Source organism: Phalangium opilio, unplaced genomic scaffold (assembly GCF_054372755.1).
Source record: "Phalangium opilio isolate 3A_F unplaced genomic scaffold, DU_Popi_V2 ptg000017l_1, whole genome shotgun sequence".
NCBI classification, from domain to species: domain Eukaryota; kingdom Metazoa; phylum Arthropoda; class Arachnida; order Opiliones; family Phalangiidae; genus Phalangium; species Phalangium opilio.
The window spans coordinates 2,899,398-2,925,999 of record NW_028324151.1 but is presented as its reverse complement, the minus strand read 5'-3'; the positions used below and the strand labels follow the sequence as shown (position 1 = coordinate 2,925,999).

The 26,602-nt window shown below is 37.3% G+C and overlaps 1 protein-coding gene across 2 annotated transcripts in view; it reads right to left on the bottom strand.

Annotated features, from left to right (window-relative positions):
- LOC149702465 (endothelin-converting enzyme 1-like) overlaps positions 1-26,602 on the bottom strand; it is a 36,115-nt gene that overhangs the window by 4,112 nt on the left and 5,401 nt on the right. For both annotated transcript variants that reach the window (XM_089866270.1, XM_089866269.1), the window contains 9 exons: positions 12,159-12,271; positions 9,786-9,848; positions 8,232-8,393; positions 2,861-2,944; positions 2,569-2,777; positions 1,543-1,728; positions 1,302-1,436; positions 829-974; positions 523-754 (listed from right to left, as the gene is read on the bottom strand). In XM_089866270.1, coding sequence (XP_089722396.1) covers positions 523-754; positions 829-974; positions 1,302-1,436; positions 1,543-1,728; positions 2,569-2,777; positions 2,861-2,944; positions 8,232-8,393; positions 9,786-9,848; positions 12,159-12,271 — 1,330 coding nt within the window. The remainder of the gene's footprint in view (positions 1-522; positions 755-828; positions 975-1,301; positions 1,437-1,542; positions 1,729-2,568; positions 2,778-2,860; positions 2,945-8,231; positions 8,394-9,785; positions 9,849-12,158; positions 12,272-26,602) is intronic.

Here is a 26,602-nt window from a genome sequence, read left to right as displayed (position 1 = left end):
AGGTGCTGCGATAAGCTTGTGATAGTTTATAATACAACTTTGGAAAGAGTAAAGTTTAGCACAGAAACCATAAGGTTTTCCTACGTAAATATAACCCTTTCTAAAGTTGGATTCTAACATAATATTTTTTGTTTATTATTCTTAAACGTACCTCAATGACAGCTTGCTATTAAAAACATGAACGCGAATATGAAAAATTATGTTATTTAATACTATTATTTATATTGCAATTTAATTTAAATAAATTTGATAAATAACTAAGGTAAGATAACAAAACTTAAGTATAACAAGTTCGGTAAAAGAATACTCTCAACTTGACAGAAGTAAATCATTCAAACTATAGTCTTTTAGCGCCTTGGAAGATTGTCAACATAAATTTCGTTTGTGAATTGTCATACTTTTTGCGTGTATGTTTCTTACGATTGCTAATGTCAATTGTACTAGTTTTTCATGAAATCGACTCAAAACTCTATTTCACTCGGTATCCCCCCAAAAAACGAAAGAGTACTTTGTGGGTCTTACCTCTTTTTCAGATTCCTTATCGTATTGGTGATTGACGAAGAGCGAGGCTAGGGCCATCCCGAATCCGTCGCTGACCACATAGACGCACTCTTTCCAGCGAGCGAAAAATGTACGGTCGTCAGACAGATTCGGAACTTGTCGCCGGAAATCGTAGTACAAACGCCGGAAATGGATATCCAAGTAAGGCATGTATTTAATCACGAAACGCCACGCCAAATAATTGGTCACCGTCCTGAGAATCATCAAAATTCAGAACTTAAATTGTCCAAGAAGAAAAGAATTGAACTGAAACCCGCGTTATTATACCTGGGTCCCGTGACGTTAATTAGAGTCATTAAATGTTGCAAATAAGTTTCGCAGTGAACGACAACGTTTAAATCTTCGGGCGCCACTGGTCCCGCGCTAACGCCAACTTGATCGAAAACGTACTTGACCAACAAGCTCCATTTTAGCTTTGAAAAATCCAGATAAAACGGTATGAAAACAAACAAACCGACGGGAAACCCATCAGCCGCCTTAACACTTCAAGGTATGAAATATGAAGAGTCTAAAAATCATCCTTCAACTTTGATCGATGGTCCGCGTTCTACATCTAACCACTTTTACAACAATGTTACGAAACCCCAATCTTTTCCCTTCTCCCACCCACTTAATTCTTTCGGAATCTTAAACAATCTTATCTATGGACAGAAATCGATGTGTTTTCTTGACAGTAACCACGTGTACTATTCCAGCAAACAGAAGTTGAAGGACCTTATGGACAATATAGGCATAAATACCTCTGGAACATTCTCCTCAAGTTGACTTATATTCAACCGATTAAACTGAAACTCTTCATCGGAAGTCGCATTGTCCGTGGAATTGCCACTTCCGCTGGTTTGCGCGTTTAGACTCTCGTAACTTTCTTGCGTCAACTAAAATAGGGGGGGGGGGAGACATAAAAAAGGGCCAATTTTAACGGTTGAGAAGTCGTCGGTCGATCTGTCTCGAATTGAGAGAGAGAGCAATAATGTTATTTACATTGGCGAATGACTTTTCAAAGTCCAGCATGGCGTCGACATCGGCGAAGGCCGTCCTCTGTTCGGCACCCAATAATCTCAACGTCTCCAGAATCAATTCTCGGTAAGCGGCCAAATACAATTCGTGCTCCCCTTCCGTGGCGTTTAAGTAGTATTGAGTACTCAACACGGGCGAACCGGAATACAACTGATCGGAAGTTCGCACCCCGCCCGTCCAACCGGAAAGAAATCAAACAGATAGAGGCCAACGTGTCAGACAACTCAAAGGAACAGTCCAATAAGTAAACGGTGTAGCCCAGGAACACCCTACCATACTTTTGCCTACATTAGTCAGGGGCCAAATGTCAATTAAAACCCAAATTTTTGACCTACAACTTTGGAAGGTCATAACTCTATAATGAAGAAACACTTCCATGGAAATCCCTTGACCTTTTAATAGCCCAAATTATCCTTTATGCAACTGTATAAAATACTTCAGCCAACGTTAGTTAGGGGTCAAACTAAACCACCTTGACCAAAAAGAAAAAATAAATATTTTAATCCTCAACTTTCTAACGCTTTAACTCTAGTTTAGAAGTGTTTTAAACGCCAAAAATTCTGCCTTTCGTCTTGTCCTTTAAAAGAAGGATGCCCGCGGAGGTTGAAGTTCGCGGCCAAACACAGCTAGTACACTTTGAAAGCCCCCAAAATAAAATATATATAAAAAAAAATAAAAATAAAAAAAATAAAATCGATGCGTTCGGTGTTTATTTCCCAATGGACGGTTTGAAATTGGAAAACGAATAATACCGATATAGACTGAGGGCTTGGTTTCTTTGAGCCACCATAGACCAAATCCTCGCGCAAATTCGATAACAAGTTTGTTTGAGCTTTATTTCTAGTCAACTAACTGTGGTGATATAAAGATTTTATCTCTCCTCAAACTCTTAACGAACAAAAATTGCATGGTTCTATAGGCGAGCATCTAACAATGGAGGCGACCATGTCTGCCTCATTGGAACGCCGGGGTAATTAACGATGTACTTACATGTAATAAATACATCGAGGTGTTCCTATCATCAGGCAGAACGATGGTATGAAAAAAAGGTTGAACTTCATAAACGTGAAGTATGGCCAAGACTCGTTCCAAGTCAACGCGATCTCGGTGCCAACTTTTTTGAAGTACGGGCCACTCTCCCACACCCGATTCCGACAGAAGGTTCAATAAGATACCCACTGAACCGTCTTCAACGCTGCCTACAAGAAACACAAAAAACATTTGCACAAATATAATTTTTGAGATACAAAACAAGCTGCTCAAAGACATAATTCAGACTTACTGGTGTTCATACACGACGAATACAGCTTCTTAACTTTAAGAATTGCTTCGCTGTCATTTGTTTTAATCGGTTCTTCCAAGAGCTCTGAAATAAAAGATAATGGAGAATATTTAAGACATGGAAATTGGAGAAAATGCATGGTGACAAATTCCCCTATGATGATATATACCGCCTCCTTAGTTTAATTCATCCAAGCTTAGCAAAAGAGTGTCCAACGACACGGGAATTAAATAAGCATACAGGATTACTCTTGGGTCACGTGATGGCATCAATACGGTTAATAAGAGTTAGTTGCTTTTGCACCGCATCCCCCCTCCCTCTCCCCATTCTGGCTCTCTCTCTGGACCGGTCATCCGGCGTTTCTATCTAGATAATTGAGGCTAAAATGGAAAGCCCTATCGCGGCCCATAATTCCTCTCGACAGCGCCAGCGACCCTAATTAATTTATACGAGAAAATCCGACCCTGATGGACGCCAGGGGGCACACAGGCCGAGGGGAAACAAAAATACTCAAGGTTGATGTATAAAAGAGGAGCTTAGAGTTCCCGTGCTTCGTCACACTTTTAAAAATTCCCTGACGTTCATGACAATCTTAAAACTCTATTTTCAACAAATTTCCCTGACTTTTCCAGTATCTCCATGTACCGTGGCAACCTGGTGGTCCTGGTCCATTTCTATTAACCTTGAGTTGGTCTACTTGGGTTGGTTAGTTTTCGGTGACATCTCCTTGCAGGGAGTTAGCTATTCAAGGTTTCTTCTTGGTTTAGTTGACATAAGCTGGCTTTAAAGCGAGCGCGGTCGAGTTTGCCATCTATCTCCCGCAGAGGGTCAAATGCAAGCGTGACCCAGACAATACACCCCCCCCCCATCTTCCAGACCATCCCTTACCCTACTTCTATAGATTTGCTTAACCAAATAAACAAGATCACTTTCTCTTCAAGGAAAAGAAGAAGAAGATCTATGCATACGAAAACGAAAATTTAGTAATATCCCTAGTAAACACGAAAAACTTAATGACGCCTGGATGTTGGTTTTGCCCCTGTACTCGGCTGTAAAGCGGGAAAAACATTTCTACAGGCGTTCTATGGGAATCGCATGAAGATGGATACCCCTGGGTGCTGGCTTTCCCGCCTGGTTTGTTTATTCTGTTATTTTTATCGGTTAATTTATTTTAAATGACTTAATTAAATGATAAATTTGTTTTAAAGACTTAATTAAATTCTAATAATATTTTTAAATGGTTAAATAAACGATGAAAACGTTTTCTAAGGTTTAAGGAATATATTTTTAAGGTTCATTTAATCGACTAAAATATTTTTAAGCTTAAATTAATCGATTAAAATATTTCATGGTGTTTAATTAACGGGTTAAAATATTTCCCAGGGTTTATTTAATCGATTAAAATATTTCTTCAAAAATAAAATTACCTAGAAAATAGAAAAATATGCATAAATAGTAAAGTATAAAATATAAAAACATTTGAAACCACCAAAACTTTGGACTACAGTGCAATCGAATGAAATTTCAATATTAAACAACTCTAAAACCGTTGCATTTGCTATGAGAAAAAGCAATTCCTAACTCACAAACTAAATAATTTACACACAATAACGTTTAAAAAAATAAATGTACGCAACAGATATTTGCCAAGCCTAACTTTCCCTAACCCAAAACCCCAAAAAACCGTCAAAATGTTTTATACATTCCAAAGATGATACGGTCGGAATAAGCGGCACTCAAAAAATAAAAAATGACTTTAGACATTCAACTTATTTCTTTTTTGACCCAAATTTATCTAGTAGTAAAAACCATGGACCTTATAAATATTCTTTATACGGGATGGGAAAACCTGGAGAGGAATTTCTTTGCGCATGTGCAAAAATATTTCTAGTACATCAAGGTCATTCTAATTTCAGAAATCACCATTTAAAGTCACTGGGGGAAGGGTATTTAAATGTATTCCCATCTCACTGTATTAGGGTTTAAAAATACTACTTCATTACACGTCCTTTTAAGAAGTACAAAGTCCATAGGAAACTCGTGCGTGGTTTCGCTCATGACCCGCTCAAAGACATTAAACAAGGACATGAAACTCCGCAACAACCTTCGAGGCTTATGGTGGAGGGGAAGTTCAATTCTGGAGTCACGTGGTATAGTTGTGGGGGGGGGGGGTCATCTTTAGCTGTTTTAAAAATCCCAGCATGCTTTTCGTGGTTGGGCATCTTCAAGTGCAGCCACCGCTCGGCAGAATATTTTTTACCTACTTAGTCACGTTTTCGTTGCCTAAATCTTACGACCGCAACTTAAACACTGAGGTACTGTGGGGAAATTTTACATAAATGAATGAGAAACGCCCTCTCGTGTTATAGCACTAAAGAGCATGTTTGCCACTCCGGAGTCCGGAATAAGACAAAACTGAGGTATGGCAGTTCCTACTACATTGTCCTAGGTTCTAAGCCCGCGATTTAAATTATGAAGGAAGATAGGACACTACTGGTAATAAATTCTCCTTGGTATAGCTTGTTGCCGACGAGATAAAAGTTTAAATATTATCGTCATTCCGGGGACTATACCAGGAAAAATCCCCAAAAATTCGCTGAAACGGAAACTAGTCGTCGTCCAGCTATTTGTAACGGAAACCCGGCGGTGAACACTATAGCGGAAATAATAATGTTTATCCCCCATTTCCTACTAAATAACATTTAAACTTTATACAGTTGAACTTTTATTCTCGAGGTTAGTTTTTTTCTTTTTTCTTTCCAGAGCTATATGCATACGTCAAGTCGTCAATAGAAATAATTTTTCAGATAAAACTCCATAACCAATCGGAGTATTATCAAAAATTCCTACATAATTAAACGACGAGAGGAAGTAGGGTATACTTTTTGTTTTTAATCTATGAACTTTTGGTATTATCAACCATATTTCACGTAAATCTCGTTTGGTCCTATCATAAGTATTCGTTAAACACCCAGAAGAGAAGTGTGCAACTAACAATGCAATCAATGCTATCAGGAAATACAACAGTAACTATGAGAGAAAGACGCGGGTGAAAAACTTGGAGCCTGCGCTGTAACCTTTTTGGATGTATCGTTACATTGTCATGATACTTGCAGAAGTGGGAGGGGCTAAATTAATTAATAGACAATTAAGCAACGTCGCGAACTTAATTTATAGCCCTCTTGTTTGATTGCGGTACTAGCAAGACGCTAATGGACTATAAAACTTACAATTTATGCGGGTTTCAGCAAAATTTACCAAGTTTGAAAGCAGAAACTACTTTTGGGTCGTTTGCCTGCCGTATTACGCTATAGCGTATCATTCTCAGTTCTCACTCCCTGTCCTTAATTCTACAAAAGCGTCTTTTCCTAGTTCTATAGCGAGGATTAACGGAAGGAGTTCAACTTCCTCCAAAACTTCCGGTACAGGGAATTCCGCCCCTCACCCCTCCTTCCCTTCTATACAATATTTGACTGCCGCTTAGAAAGGGGACGGATACGCTAGGTGAACCCGTGTTGCAAGATGCTATAGGGTAATCTTACGAATTAAACATATAGTAGCTATAGCTTTCCCTTAATACAGGATGGTTTAGCTAACCAAACCAAAGAAACCCTTGATCTAATCCGATAACCAAAGCTAATCTTACCTAAACTAATACACCACAATTTCACCAGAACTTGTAGCTAGATGTTAAGCCTAATTTGAAATAAAAAATTAATAGTCTACCACGTGTTTTTTCTCGCGCCAAATTAGAACGATCTTCTTATGCTACATTTGGGTATGGCTGCATTGTCCTGCCTGAATTAGTTAAGTCTACACTTTAGACAGTATGAGAAGTGTCAATTATTACGGAAATTAATTCCAGATGGCGCCATCACATCCTCCCTTATCAATAACGAGATCCTAATTAAAGACGAGCGATACGACTGCTTTGGTGATAAACTTAAAGATCCTTAGATCTTGATGTAAGGAGGAAACGGGAAACGATGGGAACGCGTAGTTTAGACTAAAAGAGAATATAGACGATTTCACTAATTACTCGCGGATAAACCAATAGGTTATTTCCAAGGAACCCACCAAGAAGCAACGCCAGACGGAGTTCACTACACGCCACTTTAGGCTAGACGACTCGCGCTGCCCTCTAGCGGTGCTCATTAGAGTAAGGGAAATAACCCAAGAAGGTGACCTCCCCAAACCCTATGGTCTTTACTTCTCTTCTGGAATTAATAGAATGGTCTATTCCATGACGTTTGACACGAAGGATCAAAGTTCCCAAAACATTCGTAACCAACTCCAACAAAAATGGAAGAGGGTAATTTTTTTTTTTTTGCATATACCTTGAAGAAAATATTCCGTGTACATCTGAATAGGAATGAAGAGAAGAAAAAAATCTCTGATAGATGGACCATCACGTTCTTTACATAAAGGGTCCCGCAAAAAAAAAGAAGAAGAGATGGGTCATGCCTCCAACAAACCTTAAGAGGGCATACCCAAAGTAAGCTCTCTCTTTCACAGTTGCAGAGATCTAAAAACTTCCGTGGCCTGTATAGTCATAAACAGATCTCAGTACGTTCTATTAGAAGTAGGTAATAACGAAGTTAAAAGGCTTCAGGTTCCAAATGACGACTAGTAAGTTCACCCCTGTCACTGACTACACGTCATATTTAGTCCGCATTACTAAGCCTTTGACAGCCCCTCACAAGGCGTCGCTTTACCTCGAATCTATGACCTACGTCACTTCATGACAAGCTCTCAGTAACCAGTGACAAACTTATGGAACATATCTTTTGAACTCTGACCACGCAAGATGTTTACTAAAGCTGATACTTCGTGTTAATCTACTTCTGATGGAGGGCCTTTTTGTTAAGGTGTGCAACTCGAAAAATATAAATCCTTTTACGGCAGAAAAGAGCTAACCGAAAAGGTTTTGCCTAGTTTTCCAAATTTTTCATGGGTACTCTTTTTTCTTGGAAGTAATCTTTTCTAGTTCTTTTGCGTACATTTCTAAAAAAAATCGTTGAATACATTTCAAAAGAACAGGAAATCCACAGAAAAGAGATTATTACTAATCTTCTTACATAACCTCAAGGTGAAAATAGTTCAAGTCCAGCTTATAATATGCAAAAATGTACCGGTGTGAAATATAGGCCTAGCAACTCTTTTTTTTAGAGTAAAGTATACATTGTACATTGGACAGCGCGCTTTAGCCTTCACTAAGGCAGTCTTATCTATTCACTAATCACGTGATATGTGTTAAAAAGCGCGCGATTCAAAATTAAAACCAAGGGTTAACGAATTCAAAAAAGAAACACGTGCGGTAACATTATATATTGTTAAAGGGCACGAGGGAAATTTATAATTTAGGACTTACTGTTTAATGCTATGTAAATGTCATCCTGCATGGTTTGAATGAGTGACCGGTGGTAATGGTCATCCGGTACCGTGTTCTTCTCGATGTAATTGCCGCAAGCGAACTGGTAAAAATCTTGACACGGATTCGTCGTCGTGTCGATCTTGGACAAGAGGGAAGCCGCTAAGAATAAATAAGTAAATAAATAAATAAATAAATAAATAAATAAACCATAAACATTTCAATCGGAAGAAATTAAATTATTTAGATTTTAAAGAAGTTCTTGGCCGCCTTCATTTCACTTTTTAATGACAAGCGTTAGTTAAAATAGTATTTAATATGTCCTAGGGCCTAGGATAAAAACTAAAACACCCAAGGGGTACGTCAAACTAGAATTATTTAAATGCAAAAAAATACTTCAAAAAGAAACTAAAAATTACGTAAATTTCCTATAAATAAATAAATAAATTATTGATAATTCGCTAAATATGATTGATTGAAAACATTGACTCTATTCTTCTTAATTTTATTTTCATTTGAAGTGACCATCCCCTCTGTTTTATAGTAATAGACCTCGAAGCTATATTGGCCATCAGTTTTGGCGGAATCCCGTTGGTGACGTTAAAAAACACGCTCCCAGTTATCCGGGACTTAGATCCTGTAAAAATCCCTGAAATTCTTTTCCTGCCTGGGAATTTCTCCTAAAATCCCGTTCAGCTATATAGATAAAATGAGAGCGAGAGAGAGAGAGTAAATAGGGACTCAACGAAACCAGATCGGATAGAATAAGTTTCCCTCCCCCAATTTCCCTCGCCCTCCCCCCACAAATGTCGCTCGTGTTAAGGTGTAACGTGAGACAACGACGACACTTTTCCAAAGATTCGAGGAAAGTTGCTTTTGAGAAGAGCTGCATGCGGGTAACTACAAAGTAAAGGAAAGGCTTGCCTTACCCGAGTCTTAATTATATAAATATGCGATTAGATTTCTGATTAAATAAGCGAATGCGGTTTAAGATTAACTAAAGATCTGTCAGGGAAGTAAATTATACTCTCTTAGCACCTTGGAAAGAAACTAAATTAAGTAATCAGGAAAGTAATATTGACCCTGAATTTAACGTAACACCAAGAACAATTAGTGATTTTGAATATGATAGTTTTAATGACAAAACTATCCAGTAAATAGCATTCGTTTGTAATTTGGTTTCGACACAAATATACGAGGGGCTACTAACTAACTCAGCGTAATCGTATGGTTATTTGTTGATGACCAAACTTTATCTGGATTCAATCAACATAATCGAGGGGTCAATCACTCAGCCTAATTAATGTACTAAAGATATACACGCAATGTTTCAAAAATCTATCCTAGCGTGATAAGCCCCTCGGCACCATTTAACTCAATGGTTGCTAGTTGCTGCTACGATCAAAATTAAAGCGAGTTTCTTTTGATAAGAACCTGTTGCTTGTAAAAGTCAATAATTGACCTTGGAAGAAAGGGTTCTTTTTAATAATTATGACCTCTTTTTGAAAAGCTAAGGAACTCCACTAATAATAGGATCAAAGAAGAACGTCTTACCGGCAGCGATGCATTCCTTGGTAATACAGAGATTGTCCTGACCAGAAGCGTCCCGTAGTCTGGCTGTCAGAAAGAAAGAGAAAAAAAATACCAGAGAAAAATCAGAGAATATTCTGCTTCAGATACATCATTAATTCTTACATGACAGAACCTAAGCCCTATTTAATAATCTAATGTGTTTCCGAGATCCTATTGACCTACTAGTATTGGTTTCCATTTCCCAAGATGGCCGCCAAAATCCAAACATACTATCAACGTTATTCCATAGACGCCATTTTTCAAGATGGCCACTGACTACTACAATATTTTTAAGTGATTATCCAGTACTTAAGGGTAATGGCCTTGCAAATTTTCAGCTTCCTACGTAAAGCGGTTTGAGCTGGGCGTAAGTCAGAACTTAATATCATAGATAATTGAATAGCCCCTAAATGTGGGCTAGCCTAAAAGTCCGCGTGCTATTCGGGTTACCAACACAAAGGAGACAAGTTCATTTAACCGCAAAAATGAAATGGCAAACAGTTTGTCAAATTAAAATTTAATTAAGGGCCTAATTAAAACAGTAATTTGTTAGTTCGTTTCTCATTAGATATTCCTTTAACCGGTGACATCTTAAATAGAGCTAGGAGCACGTCATGGATATTAAAAATACGTAAATCAAATTACCGTAAATCTTATTTTAAACTAATTTTATAAATACTGTAATATTTCAAATATCTATGACGAAGTCCCGGAAAATTTTAGAGGTTTAAGGAGAGGATGTTTAAGTTGCTTTTAAAACGGATGGGAAATGGAACACGTGCTGAAAGACGCGAGGCGCGCGCGGATCATCCGCGGCTCTTGGGAAAACTCCCGCCGAAACGGTTGCTATGGTTACCATTTCCGAAAACCCCGGGAAAAATACTTTTCTCAATGCCTTTTAAAGAGATAATGGACTACTAGAAGAACAACTAAATTTATCAATCGATTAAGGACATTATAAGATTATTAAAATTTAATTTACAAGTTTGTTATTAAACTCGGATTGCTAAGCCTAATCACGTAACATTTCAAAATTGAAAACAAAGGCTTATGGAATATTAATGCATTAACAGAGCACGTGACACTTAAAGCGAGCGCGAAGTTTTTAAATTCAAAACTAGGCTTAACAAATACCTTAAATAACTTCGATTAGCAATCCCTTTAAATGGTTTTGAGTGATTAAAAATGTTGTAACCGAACTCATCGCTGTTTTAGGAACTCTTTGGGAGTTACTGCTTTTAGGAAGTGAATAAAAAAGGGCGGGTAGAGTTAAGGGGGGAGGGATGGGCTGAAATATGCGGGTAAGCTTGTCTCACTAATCCTGTCGCTTTTGTTTCACCATAAAAGGCTTGTTTTCGGCGCCTCGTTATCGCTATACCCCCGACCAGCTTTCCGCTTAAAACCTCCTCCGTTTCTCCCCCCCGCGCTCCTCTCTTCCATTCTTTACCAAATAAAAGCCAAAAAGATCCCGATAGGGCGAGAAAGAGTAGAATGGAAGAAAGAAAGAGAAAGAGAGAAAACAAGAAAAAGGAAGAGAGAAGGGAGAAAATTAAAAGGGAATTAGGTTTTCTCCGGTTACGTTTCCTCCGCTCCGTTTCCACAAGCGGCTCGCTCAACTCGTACCATCATTGGTCCACTTCCTCCCATTCTCGAGAGCCAAATTATGCACGCGCTCGCCTATTTTACATTTCTCTTTATTTTAACAACAGGTATTATCAGAAGTAAATTAAACTGTAGTTATATAAATGGTTAGGGTGAGTTTCAAGGAAACTTATTCTTTGAGGTGGAATTAAAAGGGCTTATTACGTCCCTCAAGTTCTTTGCCTTGACCAAAGTTGGGTCTCCTCTTATAATCGAATTATATAAAGAGGACCCCATTTTGAAATTAAATAAAGGTTATGATTGTTAGCTTCTAAGATGTTAACTTCGGACTAACCAACTTTCAAAAGACCTTTCATCTCTCTTTGATATAGGAAAGTCCTAAAGTTTTAAACTAAGAGTTCATATTATAATTTGGGAAGCATCTAAATTCAAAATATTTAAAAAAATACCTTAATTATTCTTCATTTTAAGCCTTGCCTAACTTCTTCTAACCCGCGACGTTAAGCCTAATATCTTTAAGAACTGAATATACCGGACTTAAGCCTAATTATTAAGTAGAGACGCAAGAAGCAAGACGGAGCTGAACATAAGTATACTGACTGTGCACTCGGAAATGCTGGAGAAGAAAGGCGGATAAACGAATTCGGTATCAAGAGGCTCCAATTAGTGGAAGGTCGGTACATTTTCATGGCATGGGCATCTAGTGCGGTGTGCGGCGGTTGATTCAAAGGATAATAAGAGAATTCTGTTTACCTTGTAAGAGAATGTTCAAGAGAAGCAAGGCCAAGCAGACGATGAAAAGAACGGCTGCAATAACCACGAGGGAACGCTCGATGATTGTCCTTTTACTCCAGCAGAGACATTTTCTGTAGAACAAAAGGAAAAAACACAACGTTATTATTGTCATTATTACTCGACAGGAACGAAATGAAGAAAAGTAATGACTTTTTCTTCAGTTCCAGGAAAATTAAAGAAGTCATAAACCAATCTGTTTCATTTGCTGTAAATATTTACCAAGTCGTCTATCTCTACGAATCTTTTTTAAAAATTAATTTGTAATTCTAAAGTATAGTAGTAATAAGTGATATTTGGCTAAACAAGGACAACGAACTTAGGGTGAATACGTGGAAAAAGTGATTATCACCCCTCAAATCAGTGTTCCCATCGCCCTACATGGTTTTTAAAACACATAGTTAACTTCACGATATCATTATCTCTTTAAAAATAATGTTTCTTTACTCGTGTTCTAGAACACACGTGATTCAAAGTTCAAAATACATAAAACCGGGATCAAACTAGACTATATCCATCTCTTATTACAAAACTGCAGAGCAAAAATAATATATAAAAATAAAAACAGAAAAACATCATTTTAGGCACAGCTTTTTAAATTTCCAACAAAAACCTATCAAAATAAGCCTTTTTATATACCGTTACTACCCAAAACGTTTTATATATTCAAAAAAAGTGAACAGGGACAGGGACAGGGACACGGACAGAAGCCGGTTGTTTAGATAAAAAGTCTGCGCACTATTTTTTCCTTTTTAAGGTCTGTCATAGCAAAAAAACTGCTGGACGCGAGCTCACTTCTATATGGCCTTTGAAAACGAGCATGCAGCTATCCTATTACGGTTAAGGTTTTTTTTCCCCCAAGAAACCTCGGTGCATTTGAGCAACGAAAGGTCGGTGGTGTAAAAGAAGACTCCATAAAAACGCGTATGATGACCACAGAAAAATAATAAAAAGTGTCCGTTTCAATGGCCATTCCAACTTTGCTCCTAAAAAAAATTACTTTTTTTGTGGTCTACCGTGGATAGTTAAGCTCTATTTAATGTTTTCTGGGAAATCTCTTTGAAAAATGTTTGCGTTGAATAACCCCTTCATTAGGCTTAGGAATTATTATATTGAATCATATCGGACAACATGCTCAAATAAATATAAAGACACCTTGGACATGCCAAACATATTAAATTGTGTTAGAGAAGTGTACCACCACAAAGCGGGCGGAGTAATTGTAACATGAATCTTGCCAACATCATCTAAACATTTATTATTCAAGATTTCAATAGCAGTTGTTTAGCAGTTTAAAAGTATCCCTTAGAACTAATCTTTTACTTCCGGTTTAAGTTTAACCATAACTCAAACCTTTCTCACGATAGGGCGTGTTTCCCCATTTCGTGATTGCTGTTTCAGAATAAAAGAAATCGTCGCGTGCACGTTAAAATTTCAATCCTGAGCCAAGGCTTAAGGAAAAGGAAACAAGAACAAAGAGATTTTTCATTTTTACTTATTCATCTAAGAATCTTCTCAAGCACTTCCTGTCTCATCTCCTCCGGAAGAAGAACGTAAAATTTGTTTCCTCGTGCTCAGTGCTCACATTGCGTTTACTAATACTCGCGATCTACCGATCATCATGACACGCTTATAAAGTATCACGTGATCTTACCTAAGCCTAATTTTTTTATCAAGGTCTCGAGGATTATTAAAAAGAGTTAGTTCTTTCCTCTTTTTTGCATTGGATTTATTTCAGTTTAATTAAAAACACGTGATCTCAAGCTCTTAATGAGAGAATTAAGATTGAGAAAATAATGGATGGGGGCGTATATAAGGCAGGGGTTTTTGAAAAAACAATGATAATTAAATTGAACAAGATGGCAAAATATATCATCCCATTTTCCAAGATGATCACGGATCTTAAATGAGTTTCCTCACAGAACATCAACCATTGGAGGTTGCTTATCACCCAGGAAGGACTTAAATATCATCTAGTTCCTCAGGAAATCGAGAAAGTCCTACGACGGACTACTACAATCTCATTATCTTCAACAATACCGTATCCCTAAAAAGACTGAGGATGGCCGTAAGAAGAGGCCATCAATGAAGTCGACGTAGCGAAGCTAATGAAATAAAATACAAGAAGAAAACTAACCACTTCATTAAGGAAAATTATCTCACTAAAGCCTTAATGGTCCTTTAAAGAGTGACGAATTGGCTGCCAAATAACTCCGGATATCTCTTGGCGCAAAAAGGAGAGACTATACACTCAACTACACCCGCACCGCTGTCAGCTGTTAGCCTACGATAAAAAAGCTAAGTCTATTTTATACAGTATTTTCTCCTAGCTAGAACTCGAATCCTAACACGACATCTTCAAGTTTGCACTATAGACAGAATTAGGCGGATGAAGACGTAGTCGAGTTTTGTAATAGGAACGAAAGATACCATGGTCAGGTGTATAAGTTATTCTTGGTGAAAACTTCGTGTCGCAAACCATACATACAGCTTGGAAAATATTGCCATGAACTTTTTCTTTTTCCGACAGATTGAGCCAAAAAATTTCGATTCTATTTTATTTATTTTTTTCCTAGCTTGGATGGTGGTTAAGGCGCAACTATACCATGAGGATTTCACGACAATTTGCACGGCATCATTCAGCTATTTCGCTTTTTTCTGAAATATTTATAGGTATGGGTCGTCTTTTCGCTTCCCATTTCCAAAAAAGTTAGGCCTAATATTTCAGGAGAAGATGGTTGGCGACACGAAAGGGTTAAGGGTTATACATACACCAAAGGCTTAAGCTTAAGATAACATTTAAGCTTCTTCCGCCATGTCAAAGGCTTTAAGCATTAAGGTCTACTACCTACACGTGTTTTGTTTTCTTGTCATCTATTTCTTAAACTCTGTAGGCCTATTACATAAGGTCATAAGATATGTTCCATCCATAAGTTTGTCACTGGTAACTTAGAAACTAGAGCTTGTCATGAAGTGAATGAGGTAGGGCATAGATTCGAGGTAAAGCGACGACACCTGATCGGGCGCTGTCAAAGGCTTAGTAATGCAGATTAAATAGGACCTAGATGGAATGGTCCTGCAAAATTAATTAACCACCGAGTGTAGGACTTCAATTCTCGCTTCCGTCGTTCTCGAACTAGTTATCTCGAGCTGCAAGTTTCTCAGTAGCATTACGAAGCATAGGTAGTGTACGTCATACTTATGGAACATATCTTATAAACTTATGAAAGGATTCTGGTAATACTTTCGCTATACAAGATATGAACTTTAGTACACGCTTATACTCTAAACAGCACCGAAGGCGTCGAACCAATTTACAAGAAACAAGTTACGATGTATTATATTTATAAAAAGTAACATAAATTTAGGCTGGCATACATCAGTCCACACTTTGGAAAATCGCTACCACTCTCCGCGAAGGTAGAAGGCGCTTGAAAGGGGCCCGGGCGTATTCCAATTGAAAAACAGCGAGTTTTTTTTTTTTTTCAATGAAAAAATATACACCCTGTAAGATTTAAGCGAGTGGTGGTGAGATGTAAATGTAAATGCATTTTGTATGGAGCTGATCACGAATGATATAAATCTTCCATCGGCGCACGAGCGAGCTCCTGTCTTTCGCGCCATATAGTCTCTACGAGATCGAGCCACGATGATTGGTTCAGATTGTATAGGTTTCAGAATGGCGATAGAGAACTCTCAGGGATAGACGTTCGTGAGTTGAAGTGAAATATTCGCGTACGTTTGACAATTTGACGAGCAAAATTGTAAAATACTTAGTTGTAATATTTCAATGGAAATCCCTTGAGAATGAGAATTACGATTGAATTATTTTAGGGATGGCCCCTTAAATTTAACTATAAGAACCTGAAAGATAATGCTAAAATATCCTAGGGGCTATCGGTAAAACACTTTAATCACAACTTGTTTGGGTGGCCTCGTGTGGCAAAATGGAGATAGAAGTTACACATCCAGGGTCAAAGTTGATTTCCCATACTTTGATCACCCTGTAGGCCTATATTTTTGCACGTGGCACGTGGACAAAGGAATAACTTTCCCAGTATCTCCATTCCCTATTGGATAAGACACAAGTTTACGCATCTGTAAGAAGGTGATGGACTTCCGCCTTTAAAGCAAGCAGCTTTGTGAAGAGGTGCATGGAAGCCGAGATATTTTCCAAGCATTGCTCGCCTGGCCGCGATAAAAGAGAAGAGAAAATTTTCAAGAGGACAGTAAGAGAGAGCAGAAGGTTTGGTTGGCGTTCCTTAATTGAGGATGTGTAGTAGGGTCCGGGTCCTGAAGCGAAATGACGAGCGAAGACCAAGAGAAAAGCCGCGACACAAACCCGGCCCCCCTTCAGAAGAGGCCCCGCGCGACGACCAAAGAATGAATGAAATTGGGCAAGGATAAAGTGGTTGTTCGAGAACGCTACTGAATACGTCAAATGATAAAAACTCCGCACTAAAGCCATTCCTCCGTACTAGTACTAACTGACCGACCAGATAAAGCACGGTTCAACTTGCTAAATATACTTAACCATCCCCATAGATATCAGAAACGGGACGACTTGAAAGAATAATTTTGAACACAAACTTTATTATAACTTAATGAACCGTTTCTGGTATCTATTTTCATTTCTTTTTCTTTATACCAAAGATTTTCCGTATCAGACAATTGTTGTAAAAAGACTATTATATTTGGAAAGGCCAGCTATATTTAGTTACGTAACGATGTAACGTAAATGAAATTTGTTCTTTCGTTTGATTTTATCTTTTTTGTTCGTTTTATCTTTATTTCAAGCTCCTTTTATAGAGAATAAACGCTGCATGTGTTTTCATTTATTTTAAAATTACTCTCGAATTTTTCTATTTATTTATTTATTTTTTTTTTTTTTCAAATTCCAATTGGGGTCAAGATCAAATGTTCATTCATTCATAGATGTCTTAAACATCATATTATCATTCCACGATTACAAAATTCGAGGTCAATTTGGCGCGAAATTGAGTTATCCATACGATAATGTCTCTATTTAAGCGATTGTTAGATTCATTACAACGTTAAAACAACTTATAAACACGAGTTTGGTCAAGGACACGATAGAGAGTTTAAGAAACTTATACTGAAAACCATTTCATTAAGTTTAAATGCCACAAGGACTTGTACGAGTTAAGCCTAATTTGAAATTAAAGTTGTAAAGCGCGCGAGTTATTTCTCGCGCCAAAATGAGAAAGCACGTGCCATAATTTTTTTCACGCGCCAAAATGGGAAAACACGTGTAATAATGTTTTCTCGCGCCAAAATGAGAAAGCACGTGCCATAATTTTTTTCACGCGCCAAAATGGGAAAACACGTGTAATAATGTTTTCTCGCGCCAAAACTTCAAGGATCTTAGATTTAGAGCTCTAGGGGTTTTCGTTCATGTTTGTTGGTCATCTTCTTAAACTCGCTATATTGTGTCATCAGGGTTTAACAACTTAGAAGCATCCGTGAAAAGACAAAAAATGATAACTGATTACATAATGCAACAAGCTTTATTCTTGGCGCCTTATGTCTTCGCGTCACGCGCGTTAAGACAACTGTTCCGCCAAGCTTATAGGGAGGAACGAATTGATTTTGGACCATAAGCTTGTCAACCTGTTTCCTTAAGTCCAAGTGAGCGCCTGAATAAAGCGCACTTCCTTATACGAGACGTTATCAACGAACGCGTCTCTCAGAAGCAAATTAACTGAAAGTAAACAGTTGCCCACTCGCCTTTCTTAAGTTTGACACTGAGATCGTGTCGCGAAGCAACACCTTTCAAAGAATTATGAGATAATTCAACCTCCTCCAGTACAAATACTCCGCCCGTCGTTCTCTAACTCTCATCATCACAGATAATTTGTGTCATACTTATAAGAAGTTATACATTATAAACTTATGTAGTAGCGGAACTCTCGGGTAGAGTTTTTATCCTCGGTCAGTTTTGCCGCTACATCCTATTATTTGTGGTCCCGAGGAACGTTCCCTTGCAAATAATGCCGTTACTTCCGCCGCGTTGCCAACTTTCGCGCCACAAAAAAAGACCAAAAAGTGACAGCAGATAAGCGCTACACTAACAGAAGTAAAAGTCCCTTCCTGCCCCCGGCTAAGATCTAGCGACTCTATTAAAAGTAGACTTCCTTTCAGATTCATGCACACTAACGAAAAATAAATTAGATCTACGGTTATAGCGCGGGTTCTTCTTGCACACTTAATGGCGAATTTCATTGGACTGCTCGGAGATCGCTCGTGGTTTGCTCTATTTCGTTCCGATCAGATAAGACGGTTTTAACATTTTCCCGCCAAATGTCTACATTGAATTTTACCGCCAAAATGTCTACGCTGAATTTTACCGCCAAAATGTCTACGCCGATTTTTCCCGCCAAAGACGTAAATCCCAATGAGAGGCGATCTCGATTTACAAATGGAACACACCCCGAGCAGTCCAATGGAATTCGCTGTAATATTTGCTGAACTTAAATGAAAGTTAATAACTTCAAAAATCATTTTACCGAAACAAATAAAAGTTATCAAATATTGTTTACGCTAAATTTGGGGTATGTCATCATTCGTATACATTTTTTAAGGTGGAGATTGTTTTCATTGGGGGGGCCAGCCAGGGTGGTTTTTAGTGACCTCTTTAAATAACTTTCATAATTTAGACAATAGAAATTCGCATTGTCACGCCAAAGCAATACCACTTAATATTTAATTTAAGTGTTTAAGGCAAGGCACGTGTGTTACTTAACGAACCGGAACAAAAATCGAAAGAAACAGAAAAACAATTTCATTTGAAAAAAAAAATAAGTTCAATATCTGAAAATTATATATATAATAGGCCTATAACGGGATTAAAATTTTCTCATCCAATATAATAATAATATAATTGAGTTTAAGTTTAATTAAGCTTATCAGAATCGATTTTTAATTTCGTTTAAATCCCCGGGGATGAGAGTGGTTATCCCTGGGGAAGTTGAACAGGCTTTTAATTAACTTAATTTAATTATAAATAGGGAAAAGCACGTCTCCCTTTATTTACCCCCCCCCCTGTGAAAATTGAGTCTTCGGTCGCTTTGCAAATTGATTCCCAATTTAAAAGCGATATAACCATTGTTAATGAGGTTCCAGTAAAGCTTCTAATTGTAGAATTAAGAAAACAATAGGGAAAAGACATTAATTTTTCTTTAAAGTTAACAATTACGTCAAGAGGTCAGTAGACATTAATTATGTGACGTAAATTCGTTAAAATTGAATTGATTATTTAAAAAAAAAAAAAGATTTAGTAAAGTGAATATTGTGCACACATTTGAAGTCTATTTAAAATTAAAATTAACAAATTGTTCTAAATCGCCTTGATTCAAGAGAGTTTTAGAAATAACAAATACACTCTCACTAAACTGGGGTTAATTAATATTCTCATTAAGGGTAGCAATTAAGTGATTTTAGCATGCATTACTTCTTCCAAAACTATATAGCCGTTGTTGAGCTGTATTCGTTGAATTCCAGATGCATCATATTTAGTTATTGGTTTACAAAACAGCTTTGTTTAACTTAAAACTACGAATAAATTAAATATCCTCGCATTAATTAACTTTAATTCCAATAAAACTATTATACTATAATTACACTCTAATTGTTTTCAGATAAACAGCGTGGTTTAGCTATTTGAGGAATGCCAATAGTTTCAACATTTCTACTCAAAGTCGTTCACGATAATTATCACAATACCATAATAGGATTGGAATTTTCATCAGATAAGTAATCAAAATTGGGGTAACTTAAATTAGTCAAGGTTAATTACTTCATTTAACACTCGAAATTATAGCAACCCAAAGAAATATTAAGTGTTAAAGTGATGAAAATTTGCGGTTTATATAAATTATGATTCAAACCAAAGCGAGGCGCCGAAAATCTCTCTTTAAAACTAGGACCATGCACTCCGTCCCGGTCAAGTGCAGCTAACAGCAACTTACACGAGCTTTTCAACTCTATTAAGACTTAACGTAAATTTTAATTGTTACTTTTCCCCAACTGCTCTTGAATATCTTTATGAAGTTTCCGGCGTGAAATATTTCTTTCAAATCAACAGTTCAACACTTTGTAAATATTGAACTAGAGGGAGGGGACATTAAAAAGCGTCGACCGTATTGAAACTTTAAACGCATTTATAAAAAAGAAAGAAAAACGCTCGTATCCTCTCCTCTGCCCTAATGAGTTCGCTCATTAAGGTTTGAAAACCACGAGATTACAAATATTGAGGTGTCGGACACGTGACACGAAAGAAAAAACAGTCTAATAAATCTTTTAAGGCGAGGAAACAATAATCACACGCAGAAATGCACGTGTTGTGTCCGACCCCTTGTTATTTAAGTTTATTGGCCTAATAATGGACCGTTTCTTTTTTAATTTAAGCGTCGCTCGTAATTAAATTAAGTTTTATTAAAACTTTATCCACTAAGGTAGAGACGAAACAAAAAAATGTTTTAATTCCAAGTATCGATTTTTTTCTTTTTGATATTAAATATTTAGTTTTTGTTTGAAGTAAATTTGATTTAAATTACGATGAAACAAACAAGCAAATATTTTACTCTAATTTACAGAGTGTTTAACTATTAACGCAAGCCTGTGAGATCATAAAGGGCTGGAAAATTTTGACGCCATTCATTATTAAACCCAAACCCCTTTGGAGACTGTACAGATGAGAATTTCTGACAATGCAAGCACCAGATGCGAAGTTGTGCATAGAGTTAAAATTCATCCCTGTCTATAATTTAAGGGCTTTATAACGAAAATGATTTCAATCGAAATGACTTAACCAAATCGAATCTGCGCGCGCCACGTAGAGCGTGTTGGGCAAAAGCTTAAAATTGGTCAGATTTGTCGGAAATTCCGGACGTATACGCCTATACACAGGAGACAGGATTGAAGTCGCGCCAAAACCCCAAACACATATCTCAATATAAACCGATTATAAAGGTATTTCAGTAAACATAAATAATTGGGAATGTTCGATAGCTCAACTCGTGCATACGAAGGAAGGGAAATACCGGCTCTGAGTGAGTTTTCCCAGTACCACCTGATAATCAACTCGCAATTTGATTTGCAAATCCTATTAAACTACAAGCGTAAGTATTCATTGACGTTATTAAGAATATGTGAACGTATCGTTTTAGCCACGTACTTCTATACTTTAAAGCCGCATTTACACGAGACACTTTGGAACCGTTTTCAACCGTTTTGGAAAGGCCTAACCCTATTTGAAAATAATATTTGCATTTTCTCGTGAAAGATCTCTGGTTCTTTCTTGTACATTCCAAAACGGTTTAAAACGGTTTCAAAGTGTCTCGTGTAAACGCGGCTTATAGTCTCAATTAAAATGCACTTTTTAAAACAAAGTTGATACTTAATTGCGTTTGGTTTATAATATATATAGTCTTTGAGCAACTTGGATGATCAAAATTCAAGTGATAAAATATTACATACCCGAAGAAATTCATTTGATCTTCGAAAGGGAACAACTAGGTTCGTTAAAGCATTACGCTGAAATACAGTCTACGGGAAGATATTATCGTGGTTCTAGGATTTAGGTATTGTAATAATAAAAAAAGTGTAGGATATTTAAAAGGGGGGATGCAGGTGTCGTTTATCTCAAGCGTAAATGTCAGATCATCAATATTAATAAGCGATCGATGTCCCGGGGAACACAAGAGAGAGAATGAGAGAGAGAATGAGAGAGAGAGAGAAAGAGAGAGAGAGAGAGAGAGAGAGAGAGAGAGAGACAGAGAGAGAGAGAGAGAGAGAGAGAGAGACAGAGAGAGAGAGAGAGAGAGAGAAACTTGGAAAAGAGAGAGAAGGAATCCTTTCTTATAAATGTCAAATTGCTTCTTTCGTAAGAAAAACGAGAAAATAAGAATAAAAATATAGCCGCCCCAAGAAAAATCATTTACGATGCCACTTTTCTATATCTTATATGTACAGGGTGTTCTTCCAGGGGGATAGTCCCCCTCAGTACTTCGATCTTATAATTACAGTCCCTTTTTATAACACCCTGTCTATATATTTGATCGATATTTTTGCTTTCAAAGGTGTACACATAGATATCACAAATTCAAAGCGATATATACATATTTATTTTTGATATCTATGCGTATATGTATATGTATAGCTTCACTCTTTAATGGATTTCTCCTGTAAAACTCGGCCGATACCCAAACTTATTAAACGTAATGTAATAAATGGAAGAGAATCGTTGTTAATAAATAAAAATTCTTTAAGAAGAATTCTTCTAAAATATACTTTAAGTTGTAAACCAAATAAAATACACGGTATTAAATTCTTTATATCCTTTTACAACGGTTCATTTCAATTGTAAGCTTACAGAACTCTTTAAAGTGTAAGTGAAATCGTGTAGTCTCCTTTGCCAACATTCATTTTCCTATGATCAACTTGAACCATTCTCTTGAAGTATTTTCTAAGCCCAAGACAAACCTAGCTGGTTTTGCAGCATTTCTTGAGCCTAACGCAAACCAAGTTCTTGCAGCATTTCTTAACCCTAAAGCAAACCTAGGTCTTTCAGCATTTCTTGAGCCTTAGGCAACACTAGGTATTGCAGCATTTCTAAGCCTAACTCAAACCTAATTCTTGCAGCATTTGTTAAACCTAACCCAAACCAATTCTTTTCAGTCAAATGTACACAAACAATTGACTACAAGTAACTCTAAACCTAAAATTCAAACTCCATCACGCAGAATACCTATTCCCTCACAAGTTTAAAAAACCCTCTTTGTAGAAGTTCCATTCCACTCTTCCTTTTAATAGAATTTATTCTACGGAATGTTTTTATTTTGAAGAAAAAATGGGAAATAAAATGAATGAAAATAAATAAAATAAAACAAAATTTACTTCCGCTACTAACAACGAACGAAACAAAAGAAAAACCGCAACCGTTTTCTATCATGGCGTATAAAACGATCGCGAAATACTGCATCGAATCGAGCGGAATAAAAGAAATAAAAGTAAATTCCCCGATGGTATCGTATCGTCTTGAAGTCGCGGAGATCGGACAGAAAAGAAAGAAAACTGCAGAGAATCGTAAGAAAGGAAAAAGTTGGCCGTAGCTCTCGAAGGAACTAGAAACTGATAGCGGCAAAAGGGTCATGATCTTCTTAGGACCTCTGCGAGAAAAACTAACTTTCTTTTGCCCAGATTTTTTGCTTGTGTTGTTATACTCGAGTCTCTTCAGGGCGCCGCGCGGGACGACAGTGTTTGTTGCCTTGCCTATCGTCGTCAGTCTAACACTCTAAGTATCTTAACCTATATATTTTTCAACTCTTTTTGCCACTGTCATGGGAAGAAGAACAACGTACTTGGTTAAGAAAGACGCTGAGACTGAGAGGATTGCTTGCACCATTTCGCCATTAATACGGCGTATATACTCGTTCAAAGGTAAAATGGAATTATGGGCATAGAGAACTATTTTAAAAGTCATAAACAAACTTAATGAAATACTTAAACGTCTACGTGCTTTATGGCTTCGGAGATGGATAGACCTCCATTTTTAGAAATGGCGGGTCAAAAAGCAACGTCGAGTCTCTTTGCATTGTTTTACGTACATTTTATAAAAAAAATCCTAGTCAATTTCCAAAAAGTGGAAATAGTTATTTAGAATTTTAGAAATTTGATGTATTTTGATTGGTACGTACGAGCGCCGCATCGTAGATGGCTGCGCGACTCGAAAACCTTTCAGGAACTTTCAGTTAACATACAATTCATGGTCTTCATTCACTCGCTAATAGTCTATATATAGCGTCATTCTGCCTTCAAAACCTTCTAAGTTATTCAGATTGAGATGATCCGGGCAAATCAATGGTGAATACGTAAAATTTCCGATAAATACGCGTGTAAGGGTTCTAGCATGCAGCCTAGTAGTCTTCCAAATGGGTAAAGGAACCTTTAGTTCCTTCAATATCACACTAATGGTTTTTGGGAGCCCCTTTCACACCTTGACTGAGGGGGCAACGCTTAACCTGACGTACACGCGTAAGTAAAATAATTCTACACTAAGTTCCTAACTACGGAAGACGACACAGCTTTTGATGCCATCACTAAGTCAATTCGAAAACTTTAATTTCAATATTTTTTCAAAACAACAAAAACTTCAAACAAAACCACTTTACACGACTACCCGTAATAGACCATTTCGATGTAATTAAAGCGGGGTTAAAACTTTGCCTTCTACCTTTCTTCTTGCGCCTGCGCTGTGGTCTTTTTTGTAACATGAACGTTTAAAAGCTCGCATCCTTATACTGCGCAATCGCGAACCTAAAGACAACCTCAAAGACAACGAAGCTTGTACCATATCTTAATTCAAACTTAGTGCAGAATAATTTTACTTATGTATTGGGTACCACACGTAGTCAAACTGAGAGCTCCCCTATAGCACTCTCTCTGTCTCTCTTTGGGAACTGTTACCGATCCTAGCTGCGTGCACTTTGAGTCCAAGCCGATAGATTGAGTGTATGGGACCAATTTGAAAAGGGTACCATACATATCATCGTAGCGAGCGCGCTGGGTGTTTGGCTCGCACCCGCTTGCACATCGACGCGTCGCGGGGAACGTGGAGGGAGAATGAGTTAGAGAAAGGCGCTAAAAGAGCTAGGTGGTCGTGTGTGTTGCGTGGGTTGGTGGGGCCGGGGGGGGGGAGCCCGGTAATAGCCAAAGGGCCCATTACTCCAAAAGCCGCGCTTTTGACGCCCTTCTCGTAATAATGGAGTTCTCACTTCTCTCAAAGCTGCGAGGTAAATTCCAGACTTCGTTTTAGGAACTGCATGGATCGTTCAAATTGACAATTTTCTCTACATTTGAGCCCGGGATAAGTTAAGGAGGTTACAAGAAAAAGGTTTTGTGCCCCCCCCCCCCAAGAGTAAATTTAGTGTGGTAACAAGTGTTGCCAGTCAATTGTCACATGCGCAATTCAACCGCTATCTACAACAGATACTGAAAAGCTTGTAGAATTATTTTATTAGTTTTAGTAATTTTTCACATGCATCCTGCAAATCAAGATGAAACTTCTTAACAAATTTTATCCATTTTTCAATCCGTAAAACTGAAGCTATAAGGCAATTTGTTTTGGGGAATCCTAAAAATTTATTTAATAAAAATTTAAAAGATGGGTTTTATATTGTGACGTGATTTTTCAACCGATAAATGACCCAACAATAAAATAATGACACAAACGATCATCTATCTCCGCCGCGTTATTCCCTTCAAATCTCCACAAAAACAAAATGGCCCCCATTGCGCTAAAACGACGTAAAACTCAAACCATAGAAACTAAACCGAGCAGAAGAACGCGTTATTAATAACATCCATTCCGTTTGGTAGGAATTTTAAAGGAAAAGTTCACGTCACAAAGCATTATTCCTTAAAAGAACGGCCATTTTCTAAACATAAAATTAAAAAAAATGATCTCTAATTTCAAAATAATTGGCATTTAATTAGCCATAAAATCGAGGACTACTGCGAACTGCGACACCATTGCTTCAGTGGCGTCTGCTAATACGAACCCCTTACCTCTATGGGATTGGTTGAATTTTCACAGGCTGAGAGAAGTAAGGGGCAAGAGTTTCGATTTAGCAGACGCCCCTAAAGCAACGGGGGATGGCGCAGTGGTCCTTGATAGTTTTTAATTCTAATTATCATATTGTAATATTATTATTACGATTATTTCAATTTTAAATATTTAATTCCTTTTATACTTAGAAAAAGGCCCTTCTTTAAAGGTATAATCTCACGTTACCTGAACTTTTCCTTTAAAGAAAGAAAATTTTGATTTGAATCGACGTTTTTTTGTTCTTTTTCGGTAAGCTATCGCCCGGCATGATTTGATTTTGGTCAAGGGGGGGGGGAAGAAATTCTTTTAAAAAATTTCTCATCATTTTCCTAACATGTATAAATTTCCAAAAAAGGTAAAGATGGGGGTGGGGGGGGGAATTGGATAGGTAACTTTGGAATCGATTTTTCTATATTATGAAGTGAGTAAGGAGTGAGTGCACTTGCCCAAATTACGCAATTTTTTTTAGCCAGGGAAGTTTTGGAATGAAAAAATTGGGCTTTCCAATATAAAATGAGATGGAGACTTATATACAGGAGAGGTGTGTTCTTAATGAACACGTTAATATGTTCTTCTTTTTTCAATTTGTGGATGTGTCCGGTCCGTTGTAAAAGGTTTTACACATACTTTAGAAAATTCCCTGAATTTATACCTACGTTTTCCCTGATTAATTTTAAAGTCATTTTCCCTGACCAATTTTAACTTAATAAACTTTCATTTGTTGAGCCAAAGTTCATAAGATATGTTCCATCCTTAAGTTTGTTACTGGTTACAAACT